Raw genomic sequence first — 13,379 nt, forward strand, 5'->3', positions numbered from 1 at the left:
GGACAGGTGCTGTAGGATATTGCTCACAGAAACCTTCCGCCGCCACACCCTCCTTGCGTACCTTTACCCTACCCGAATAAGAACTGGGTAAATAAAAAAAATAAAAAAATAAAAAAACATAGAAAAAAGGAAGAACGGACGAGGCGTCATTTTTCACGCAGGAGTCTTGTGTCCTCCCGTGGTCACTGTACCACAGTACGGGTCATGTGGACCGATGAGCCACATGTAAATCAAATGACAGTGACAGCACTGCAGCAGCGTCGCTTCAGTAGTTTTTCATTCAATCTGATGACCACTTAACTCCACGCAGGCTATCAGTAAAGTTTCTGTTTTTCTTCCGTAGAATTTTTTTCAGTGTGTGGATCATTTTTTTATATTATTTTATTATGTTTTGGGGGGGGGGTTGTAATCGAGTGGCAGTGTGAGATCAGGGCTCTGACACGCAGTCCGCTGCACTGCTCCTTGTTCTTCTTGTCTGATGGTTTGGATTGTTTGGGGTCACTGATCCATTGTAAAATTATATGGGGACATTTTTTTTTACTGCAGAGGCTCATACTGACTTAGAGGAAGGACGCATTAGAGGACATGAACGGAAAATGATCAGTTATGATGAAAGTATTACATTATATGCATTTTAAAAATCCACCTAAAAGTTATTTAGACTTTTACTTTTATTTGGTTACATTTAGACTGCTGCTGTGCAGGTCACTGATGAAACACTGCAAATGAGTCAAAACTCTCCAGCCATCATCAGTCATTCCCATCGAGGTTCCTCAGCATAATGCTGCCTCTAGCAGACTTTCTGGGAGTTATCTTGTTTTCCCTTTAGGATTTTTCAGGAACGACAGACATTGCCTGCCTGGAAACGACCTGCAGATTATCTTTTCCAAGTGTGTGTGTTTGAGTGATAAAGCCATCTGAGATAAGAGCGGGAGTGTATTGTAGCTTCTTGCATTAGAACAGTTTAGGCCAGTTTAGCACATGCACATACACGGCAGAGTAAAACTTTGCAGATAGTAGTCCAACACTATCTTTTTTTTTTTTTTTTTAGCTATTTTTGGGAAAACCACACAATCTCCCAGACAGAAGCACCTGGACCTCCCCAAGCAGAGGAAGCTGAGGGGCCCAAATGATTTTTTATGCCCCTGTGAGGACCCTCACTTCATATAGACACTGAAGATTTTTAAGGTTAATAAAAGTAGTCGTACAGCATACAGTACCCAGTTTGCTTCAGTTTAAAACGACCAAAACACATACCCTTTTCATTAGTGTCATGTCTACATTAAAACTTGCAATTTCCTATAAAGAAATTTTTGATTTAGCCTTCTACATATTGGATCTATATTTGAATAAAATGGTGTGGTGGTTTACACATTTGCCTAACAAGTGAAATATCTCCTGGTTGCTTTCTGGGTGGAAACACAAACTCCAGCTTCAAACTCTGCCAGATCAAATATGCAGAGCTACCTGTTGTAATGACGCTTTGTGATTAAGAAAAGATTTTTTTGAGTGGCTGGAAGCCCGCCTTTATCATTGCTGTCATTTGATCTGGGGCTGTGAAAGTAATTAAATTTGATTTTTAATTATGAATTTGGCAACCAACAAATAAAACCAGGAAACCTTTGAGAAAAAACTTCAGTCTGACAATGCTGCTCTCATTTTGATGATGGAATGATTGCTACAGATGATAATAATAATAATAAGTCTCAGAGCAGACTGTGCACCTGATTTTAGTCATATAATTTTTTAAAATAGAAGTATATCATTATATATGATCCCAGTTTAGTTGACATGTCAGCATAGTTTTGTTCTCACATTTCTCCACCTTATCTTCTACTTTAATAACCAGATATATGTGGGGGAAACATGTGCACTTATTGAGTTATTTAAAAAAAAATGTAAGTAAAGACAAAAGCGTTAAAGAATATCCTTCAAAAAAAAAGCGTCAAAATCTTGGCTCCTTCAGCAAATTGTTAAAAAAAAAAAACCTAAATGGAGCTTACGACATGTGCAGGTACTGCTGAGGACATCATGTCCAAAACCATCATGAAGCGCTCCTGACAGAAAATACTTTTTTGATGAGCTTCACTTCCAAGCTTGGTTTGGGTTCAGTTGATGACAAATGTTGGAGCCGCTGAAACTGTGAGTTGGATGCGAGTGCCATTTTCAAACAATGGCTAATTATTAGATCAATAACGCATTGAGATATGCCAATTCTGATATAGTTACAACCAAAGCGTCACATGAATTTAAACAGTTAGTCTACAGTTTTCAAAGGATGTCATGTTGGTTGTTGAGCTGTAAGTAAACTTTGACCTTTTAGCCATCTGTTTAATTCAGTCTTACTAATGCTTGGCTTAAACTAACACTCTGTGTTAGTTTAAGCCAAGCAGAATTTCAATAAATGTTAACACTAAAGTGGATATACTATGTTTTCCTTTATTTTTGTCATATATAAAAATATTGTGACAGTGGTGGATGGAGGTCATTGTTTGCTTCAGTAATCCCTGTGAGCAAAAAGCTCAGGCTGAAGTCTAAACTCTGTTTCAGACAGGGTCTTTTTTCTACTCTTGGTTTTCAGAGAGAATGGATATCCCTAATATGGTCGTCTCAGGCACACGGCTCTGACTGCGGGTACAGAAACCCCACTGACCCATTCTTCAAACCTTTTGCTTACGAGGGTCAGCCAATCAGAAGAAAGCTGTCTTTTTGCTTTAGTAGAATAAAATACAGTGCTGGAAATCAACATTATAAATCCGCTGACCAAGTTTTCTAAACACCTGAAAGGTATTACAGCGAGAACAGTTCAGTACAGCCAGGCCGGTTGGAAATAATGGGTATCACGACAGTAATTAACAACTTTCTCTGTTAAGCCGGGCTTTCCACTTCAGGTCTTGCATTAAAAGGGACATTTTGTGGGTCATGTTACTCTTTTTTTCCCATACAAACGTATCCCTATGATGTTATCTGATGATTATAAGTCTGATAAGTAAGTGATTAAGAGATTCTAAAGAACAAAAATATAGCATTAGAATGCAAAACTTTTGCAAATAAGATGAGATTAATGCAGCAGAAAAATCATTAATCTGTGCATAGCGTGTTAAACATTTTAATTCGAGTTAATTATTTTATCACTGAGTGCAAGCTCAGTCCTGCTGTTTATTTCTAGAGCTCTGAAACTTTAAACTGGATGCATTTAAAGTGTTACCGCCCCATAGGATAATAAAGTAAACATGGAAATCTCTTTAGCTTATAAGCAGATTAAACTGAAATTCATTTCATTGTTTGAACAGGTATTCTTTGTGCCCTCTGTGTTCCTCTAGCAGATGAATAGAAATTAATACATGCACGTTCCCGTGACACTGTGTTGCTTCATTCATTGTTTTTAGCAAAGCACGACTTAACAAGTTGCACATTTAAAAATTGTTTCCCCACCAGAGAATGTAGTTCCTGTGGCACATAGACAGACACAGAAAACTTTAAGCTTGACATCTGTTTTTTCCACAGGTTCTTTTCTGTAGACAAAAGTAGTGGCTCAGTACTGGAACACAGAGTTCATGCACACAGAGTTTTCCGACCAGTATAAATTGGGCCACGTTAGAGTATATTGACCATTTAATCCCGAAACAATAGCCTTACTTGCGACTATTTATTTTTTTAAAGGCAGTAACGTGAAGTGATATAATTTGATTCTTGAACGTGATGTTTATTTCAACAAATACCTCCAAATGGGAGATATGACTGCAACAGTTTATACTGCTGGCTTACAAGCTTGTCTTTTTTGTCTTCCTTTCTGGGAAATACTGTATAACCAACCATGCAGCTGCTCCCTCTCATAGATGATGTGACAGACTGTATATTTTTGAAGACAGATGGCTAATTGACACAACACTTGGTGCACTTAGAAAATTCATTTATTTGTCTCTTCTGTAAGAACCTTCTGAGAAGTTAATTTGCGATTGGAAGAAGCGCAAAAAGGAGTAGAACGGGAGGCAAAGGCATAAAACTCAGTAATGGGTTTATTATGGAGAATGAATGCTGCCTTGATAGGGAAGGTGAAACAGATAAACATGTTATATTTACTTTGATTCTGCTGCTCGTTGACTCAGTCACATTAAGAAGATATTTTTTGCCACATGGTGCCTCTGAATAAAGAGTTCTGGCACATCCTCCTGGAAACCTAGACACAAAGATTGAACGCCAACAGCAATTCTCATAAAATGTTTCATGCAACAGGTGCTCAAACCTTTTTTTCAGTTCACTGCGTGAAGCTACAGTAATCATTTCACACTATAATATAATATAATGAGTAATGAAAACAACAAGTAATGATGCACCAGTTGGTTTTGGAGAAACAGAGGACTCTGCAGTGTGAGTACTCTTGTGATGATTTACTAGAATTCAGAGCTTCACTTTCTAAAATGTCAGTTGGTAATTTAAACCACCTGTAAAAGAAACTCGAGTGGGTTACTTTCAGATATCTTTGTGCTTCTTCATTTGTTCATTTTGTTTTTCTTTTGCTCTTAATGACCTGTTTTTCACCCCCATTCAGCATTTTTGCAGAACAGGATGTGCGTGTGCTGCTTAGAGTGTAAATGTCCAAACAATGCGGTGTATATTTTGGAGGAACAATGTACAGAAGATGATGAGTAATTTCCTGCTTACTGTGGGAATGATTTAACCCGCATTAGGACAACAGATTAATCTCCTCTGGCTGTGTATTCTGTATTCAAATGGAGAACAGTTGACAAAGAGTAAACGCAAAATTAAAGCAAAGCTCGAGGGTGACGAGAATGCCTCGGGTCATGTTTAACAGTGTTTGAACGCCGCTTTGATTTAAATTCTTATTCCGAAATTAGCATGAAGTGAAATAATGTAAACACCTGATTAGGAGGACAGAACAGAGGGGCACGACTAGAGCGGTGCAGAGAGGATTTGTCAGAGGTTTTGATTGCCGTCTGTAATTTGTCACAAATTGTTTGTTCCTGTCATCTGAATCATCTGAAAATAACCTTCCCAGCATGTTCCCAAGTATGCTGCTTTCTCTCAGTTTGCTGCACGAGGTTATTTGCTGCTCTTAACCTTTACTTACCCAGTGAAGGTTGACTGAGCTCACTAACACACAGTAAAACGCTGGGATGTCATATTTTTGAATTTTTGTTGCGTTTACTTTGAGACTATTAAAACATTCATCTGTAAAGCCCAAACTACAAGATTAACAAAAAAAATCTAATGCTAGCTCATGCCCTGGTGAGATCTCTGTCCACTGTTCACATGAACTCTGCCTACAGTGTTGGAGAGAATTTTGGTCTTTACCCAAATTGTCCTCATGATGAAGGTCAAATTTGTCATTTTCACTCTTGACACACTGATTTAATATTTAATCCAAAGCAAAAAGCAAAGTCTAATATTTTCAGTGTTAATACATTTTGCATACAATCATGATCTCATTAGTCATGAGCATTACTTATCTTCCACATTAGTAAGTCATGACTTGGGTTTTCCTAACACCAATATCCTGAAATTAGGATCATGGTCAATGCAATGAAATGCTGATATATTCCCATATTTTCATTCTTTTGATTTCTATAACTGACCATGTGGTTGTAAAACTCCTGAACACAATTGCTTTTATTTGGAGGTGAATACTGACAATCTTCACAGATTGTTCTGGTATATTCACCTCAATGATGCAATGTTCAGAGAAATTTGCAAAAAACACAATATCTACGTCACAGACCTCAGCATGCTACATTTTAAAGTTCATGACAATACAAAAAAGACTGAACATGTATGACTTGCTTGGATGGGTTACCAGAACAAAGCCTCTTCTCTCTAAAGATAACACGGCAGCACATTTGGGTTTGCAAAAATGCATCTGAACAAACTACAAGATTTCTGGACGAGGTCGTTTGGACAGTCTAGGCCAAAGTGGAGATGTTTAGCCACATTTGGTGATTAACAAACGGGAACCGTCCACTAGTGGTAGAGGGCTGAAGCTTGATTTTAACTCCTTTATATGCCAGAATACTCTATCTAAATGTGAGGCCATCTTTCCAACAGCTTAAGCTTGGCTGAAATTGGCTCGTGCAACAGGACAATGATCTCAAGCACAGAAAAAAAAAAAATCTTCAAATCTTCAGAAGATGTTGCAGCAGCCCATCCCATCCCAGTCCAGACCTGAACCTGAATACATAACTGGATGCCCACAATCCTCAGTGAGCTGAAGCAACGTTGTCAAGAAGAGTGAGCCAGAATTCATCTGCAGTGATGTAGCAGACAGAAAAATTGTCTGCAGAAAGCATCACAGATCCTTTCGCTATTGGTTTAGCATTGGCTTGAGGTCAATATAAACACACAGATCTGCATGCATATTTCTTAGCCTTTATTATAATTTGAGGGTTTTTTAATGCATATGATCATTAACCAAAGGACTAGACAAAGATTCTAACATTATGTGATAAGGTACATCAGTGTAAATTCATGGAAACGTGGTCTTTATATACGGTACAATTGCCTACTGCGTATTAAAGTCCATAGTGACAAGGAATAAATGTGAAAGATGGAAATCAATGCAATAACTTGTGAAAAGAGATTTTTCATCCATAGCATGACCTTTTTAGAGGAAAGCTCATCAAAGTTTTTAGAACTGGCTGTCTGGCCACAATTAATCAATATGCTAGAAATTTGAGACAGGTTATTAAATTGTTATGTTATTTGTTAGATATTTACATCTGAGGAACAAAATACATTTACTGAGCTGCTGGACTGGCTAAAAATGGCCTATGATGTCATTCTGATTGTAGATGACAAGATTTCCTTTTCTCTCTGATCTAACAGGTGCTCTGATTATCACTGTTCATAGGGAAAATATGAGAGCCAGTACAGTTTACAGATATTTGTTAGTTCCATGTTGGTTTCTGATGTTTAACTCTGCTTTAGCTTTAAAATGTCCCAAAAGCTAATTTAAATTAGAAAGCGATAGCAGTGACAATCCTAAAGTTACATTTCTTTTCCTTTTCTGTCTGTGCTATGTCTGCAGCTTGTACCCTGGTTTCAAAGCTGCACTGCATGCCTTTATAGCAGTGAGCTGTGTCCAGTAATAGCACCACGAAGTTGTTTTAGCAGAGCGTAATAGGTTATAAACTACCACTTGATCTTGGCCTAATGCCCTGAAACTGTTGCCGAGCCATCTGCAGCTAAGTGCATGATGATAAACAGTGTGTGACCTGTTTTATTTTATTTTCCCTAGTACGTTTGTTAGAAATCTGTTTGCATGAATCAGAATGATCCTCAAGCAAGACAGACACTTTGTGGAGATTATCACTCTTGACTGTTGACATATTCTATCCTTGGCAGAAATTTCAAATTGCTGTTTAAAAGGCTCTAAGTGATCTCCTCTCCTCTTGGCTGAATGGAAGCGAGTTCGTGGCGTGCAGGCCAGCGGCCAGTAAGAGACCATAACAGACATCAAGCAGGGACATGTAAGGGAAAGGCATCATGGTGGATTATAAACAGTGTCGGACCTTCTGAAATCTGCATATGCCCCCCCTCCCCCTTATTCTCTTTTACTGTGATGCACTGTGCATCTCACAGGATGGCTGAAATCAGATTTGGGGGCGGGGGGTGGCAAACAGCAATTAGTAATTTGTCATACAATGGTGTTTGTAGAAGCAATATGCCGTGATTATCGGATCGTTTAGTCTGCCTTTCTGCTCATGCCATTCATTTCCCTCTCGCTCACTCTTTCTCTCTGAAACATTGCTACTTTGACATTTCTGTCCACAATAAGCCAACAAGGCAGAATTAAAGCGATGTTTTCTCCATTTCCTCCTCTGATCTATTCAGTACCAGGGATAGCGCCAGGTGGCTTAACACAAATATCCTAAATTTGCCTGTTTACAGCATACCTCACAAGCAGAAAAATAAACCAGCTCTTCTATGTTTTCTCAGTAGCAGCCTTCCTGATAACAAGCTTCAATTATTATAGAAAAACAACAATTTCATTACAGTCATTGCTTTGAAAATGAAATGGGAAAAGTTATTTTTTTTCAGGGTACAGAAGAGAAAATACTTGTTTTTTTGGTAATGGATATGTGGGTGAATATTGCAAGAAGTCGTGCTCATTTTAACCCTTCCAGCATGCAAAAACAGACCAAATAACTGAAATCAGTATAAGTGGATTGTTGCTATTTGGCCAGTTTCCACTTCAGCTGCCTGATCCTATTTTAGGACGTGCCATGTGCTATTTGGCAGTCAGTGAGTTTGTATAAATGGCTCTTTTAATTTTAATTTAGCCTGGAAGTCATCGTTGAAACACACCTGGTCATTTAAATTAGTTTCAGCAAATGCATAGTTGTTAACATTTAGCTGCTGTTATTGAGAAACACTGGTCTCAGACTGAAATTTAGTTTATATATATATATATATATATATATATATATATATATATATATATATATATATATATATATATATATATATATATATATATATATATATATATATATATATATATATATATATATATATATATATATATATATATATATATATATATATATATATATATATATATATATATACACACATACATACGTATGTATGTGTATATGTGCTATGAAAAAGCATTTGCCTCATAACTGATTTGGTTTTTTTTCTTGTTTTGTTTTGTTTATTTGCATATTTTTCACACTTAAATGTTTCAGATCATCAAACAAAGATGACGTGAATAAATACAAAATGCAGTTTTGAAAAGGTGGAAAAAAGTTATCCAAACATACATGACCCCATGTGAAAAGTAACTGCCTCTTAAATCTAATTCTGGTTGTGCCACCATTTGTAGCAACTGCTAATGAGTCTTTCACTTCCATGTGCAGGAATTTAGACCCGCTCTTCTTTGCATACTTGTTTTAATTCAGCCACACTGAAAGATTTAGGAACGAACAACCTGTTAAAAGTCAGGCCAAAGTATCTTGCTTGGATTTAGACGTTTCATGACACTACCGCCATCCTGCATAACTCTTGGTATGATGTTCGTTTTCATAAAAAGCTTCATCAGTTTTATGCCAGATGTAACGGGGCTCGAACCTTTCAAAAATGTAAACTTTTGTCTCGTCAGTGAATATTTTACCAAAATCTGTTTCTCAGTTGTTGTTGAGTTTCTTTAGATCACAGCATGATGTGATGCTTATTGAGATCCCTGCTTTCACTGTCACTTTGTTGAAAGTGCTGCAGCTGCTATACCATCTTTAAGATAACTGCAGATGAGTTAGTGAAATCGTACTTCAGAATTGGTTTTAGTATAAAGGAAATTATTTCTTCTTTAGCACATAAACACAGTGTGGTAATAAATAGAAGGATGCCGAAAAGATGGTGCAGAAAGCTACAAATAGTCAGAAGGAAAATACACAAACCTGAAGGAGTTGGCCTGATTTGTACACAATGAAATAGCTGGCAGTGGACAGATGCAAGGATATTGATGGTCACACCGTCGTGCAATAGACAGGATGTATGTTAAATCACAAGACACAATCAGATGGCTGATCAGTTTGTTTCACTTACTTATTGAAAAAGTTACAACTTATTTACACAAGGCATGAAATTATCACTAATATATATAGATTTTTTTAATGTTGCCCTAATACTCCTTAAGAAAGATGTGACCATTTTACAAACGATAATGATCAGGAAGTGGGGAAATACTTCACAGCACTTTATTAGCTAGATTGATATGCATAGAATAAGCCAAATATTTGAGGTTATATGGTGCAGTTTGCTCAAAGTGTGTCTGTAATAAACAAATAAACATTTTTAAGTGAGCCAGAAGAGTATAACACACACACAGGCTTGCTTTGACACAGTAGAACAGCCTGTCGTTTCTAAAGATAGGATTCAAAACAGCGTCACGTGAGGTGGTGATAAGTTTCCTCACGGTTTCATTTTAGATGCCCCCCCTCCCCCCCCCCCCCAAGTAATTTGGGTGAGCTGACCCTTTACGCTCTCTCATTTTGCTCCTCTCCTAGACTTTGACAGGTTTGTTTGCTGATTGCTTAAATAGCTTCTGCCAATGTTAATTTGACTTTATTGACCTTTTGATTAGGGTTCTCATTAACAATTCTACTGTCTACATAAGAGCCTTGTGATATATTATTCAGTTGGCGTGCAGCAGTATGTGGCTGTTCAATAGTCCTTCTTTCACAACACAACAGAAAGAATAATGGAACTGTTGGTCTTTTATATGTTTAAAAATATACCTAAGTTGAGGTATAATTATGTGAATCCAATCTAAATCGAGGTTTTTGAGCTAAATCGGCCTTGCAAGTTGCGCTTGAATCGAATTGAAATTTATAGCATTGAGCACAAAAAGGGACAAAAAAACACCCATTTCTGTTGAGAAATGTGATTTGCTATTTGTGAAAGTTTGCTTTGTCCATGTGATACTGTTCTGTTTCACAGGAACCTCCTGCTGAGCTTCCAATTATCAGTCCATAATGCCAGTGCCCTGTTTCGTTTCTACCCATCTTTTGTCTTTAATGGGAAAACTCTAGCCTTCTCCATCCTGAACTTGATGACTTTGTATGGATGATTGGTTACTTGAGTACTTAAAACTGAAGATTGAAGAGAACTGAAAGAGAATCAATGACAAAGACAGAAAAGTGTGTATTTATGGCTGTGTATAAACAATCTAGGCAATTTGCTTCACAGCACTGATGGTTCTTAAATGTTCTTTTGAATTGATTGTTGAATTATGTTGGAGTAATGTGGTGAAGGGAAACTCAAACAAGGACACTGTGTGTGCGTGCATGTGTCAGACTATTACAAAACTTCAGAGAACCTAATTAAGGAACTCTATTATTTACAATAGCAACACTGAATTATCTGTTACCATAGTCCACTACAGTCTGGCAAAAATACAGATTATAATTGCTTTATTTATTTATCATTTATTCTTCGGGAGAAATTTCATACCCTTGTAGCTCTACAAGGGTATGCCTATAATTATGTCAGTGTTTGCCAGGATTTCTTTTGTTGTTGTTGTTTGATAAAGAAACTATGAAAACGCTTTATCCAATTGGTTTTAGAATTGCACAACATGCCAATCTATCTTGTTGTTGAGGTTTCTATCTAAATCAGTCTCACATGGACCCTCATCCATAGACTGTACATGAGAGATTGGGAGATTGGCACAGCTTACTGGTGTAAAAAGTGAATTCAGTGTGAAAGTACCTTTAAACTGCATTTTATAATTATGATTTGCTTTAGGGTGAGGCTACCATGTGGTTTACAAACTGCTATAATATGAGTGTCCAGTGTCTCTTGGTTTCTTAGTCAGATTCACCTCCTGGTCATCACATATAGTGTGAGGGCTACACTAACCAACAGGTGATGTCACAGCAGTTACATTTATCTGTCTGTGCTTTTACCTTTAGCATGACTAAACCATAAGTTGCTGCGCATCCATGATGACGATCTAGGATGTGATGTTTCAAAAACGTTCGACCAGTCCTAAAAGGGGCGCAGAGTGTGCCGAGAAAATGTCTGCCACGCCATTACACCAGCATCCTGATTCAATGGATGGCAATGATTCATGCTTTCATGTTTACAATAATTTCTGTTTTTCAAATCTTGTATTGTCCACTTTTGGCAAGTGGGTGTAAATACTTATTAGCTGACTGTAGTGGTACCCACTGTGGCTTTCTGTTGCCGTAACCAATCTTTGTGGTTGCAAGGAGTGGTTGTTTGAGTTCCTGTTACCTTCCTGTCAACTCAAAGCTAATTGGCTATTCTCCTCTGACCCCAGCATCAACAAAGCATTATCATCCATAAGAACTGCTTCTCACTAGACAGTTTCTATTTTTCTGACCCTTCTCTGTGAACCCTATAGATGGCTATGTGGGAATATCTCAGTAGATCAGAAGTTTCTGACAAATATTTCAGAAAGTTTCAAATTTTTTAAAATTAGGGTTAGAGTTAAAAAGAAAAGTTATTCTGACTGTTCTTGAATCTACACATTTTCCATGCATAGGTGAGGCATTAAGGCATTTTTCACGCTGACATTTTTCAGATGAAACTGTAAGTAAAGATCTTAAATAATAAATTCATTTATTAAGGGAAAAACTATCCAAACCTATCTGTCCCTGTGTCGAAATATTAATTGCCTTATTGTTAAATCAAGCATCGACTGTGATAACCACAATGTTTTGGGGAAGCAAAGTTCAATTTCACTAGCTATATCCAGGCCTGATTACTGCCAGACCTGCTGACTCAAGAAATCACTTAAATAGAACCTGTCTGACAAAGTGATGTTGCTGTATTTTCCTTCTAATATGTATGACCTTAAACTTAAGTATTGTACGCGTCTCTTTCTCTGTTGTCTTTGAGACCTGGTGGTCTAAGCACTTTCTGTGTTTTTTTCCACCTCAATGTTCCCTGCTAAGTGGTAGCTGACGAACATGTAATTGTCGAAATTAAGCTTTGGCCCACTGAATGTTTTATTCTCTTAGTTATATTTAAATCTGCAGAAACTGAGCGAACCTAGAAACCTGCTGGTTTCCCATCATGTTCAAGCTGATGACTAATCTGTCCTAACTGCTTCTCTTGTGTGTTTCCAGCTAATAGGCGGATGTATCCTGGGTATTGGCATCTATGCAGAAGTAGAGCGACAGCAGTACAAGACACTGGAGGGTGTGTTTCTGGCCCCATCTATAATCCTGATCCTACTGGGCATCATCCTATTTGTTGTTTCATTCATTGGAGTCTTGGGTTCCCTAAGGGATAATGTAACTCTATTGAACGTGGTGAGTGGTGAAGTATCCTAAGAATTTATTAATTTTTAAAAATTTGTAAATTGTCTTTGCTTTATTGTTTTTTTGTAAAGACGCAATGTTCTGTGGTGGAGCTGGTGACCAGTCCAGGGTGTACCCTCCAGACCTCCCCATTCTTCCACAATGTGCCCCCCCCGCCTGGTAGCATTAGCTTTGGAAACTAGTATTTACTTGTGTTTGTAAAAAATGACAGATTTAAACTAAACCAGTCTGTCTTACTTTCTGGGATTTAAGAACAAAAAACAAACAAAAAATGTTGTTACTGGTTGAAACTGGTCGAGAGTTACATGATGCTGCACCAAAAACCTAGTTGGAATTGCTTTGTTTGCTAGCAGATCGTTTGCTTATAAGATGCTAACTTGTCTGCAAACACTTTTCAACTGCTTGTTAAGCAGTACTGAAACTGTTAAGAGTGTGACACAAACCAGAATTAGAGATTGTTACGTTTTGAAACATGTTTGTTTCACTGGTAAAAGCACAACCTTTACTTTAGCTGTAGCAATGTGCTAGCGACCAAAGCAATCAATAGGAGGTATGTGGTGCAGCATCACA

The 13,379-nt window shown here is 37.5% G+C and overlaps 1 protein-coding gene across 1 annotated transcript in view; it reads left to right on the top strand.

Annotated features, from left to right (window-relative positions):
- The window catches only part of tspan15 (tetraspanin 15), a 39,657-nt gene that overhangs the window by 411 nt on the left and 25,867 nt on the right, over nucleotides 1-13,379 (top strand). The window contains exon 2 of the mRNA XM_063470884.1: nucleotides 12,615-12,800. Coding sequence (XP_063326954.1) covers nucleotides 12,615-12,800 — 186 coding nt within the window. The remainder of the gene's footprint in view (nucleotides 1-12,614; nucleotides 12,801-13,379) is intronic.

This window comes from Pelmatolapia mariae, linkage group LG1 (assembly GCF_036321145.2).
Source record: "Pelmatolapia mariae isolate MD_Pm_ZW linkage group LG1, Pm_UMD_F_2, whole genome shotgun sequence".
In the NCBI taxonomy this organism is placed as follows: Eukaryota; Metazoa; Chordata; class Actinopteri; order Cichliformes; family Cichlidae; genus Pelmatolapia; species Pelmatolapia mariae.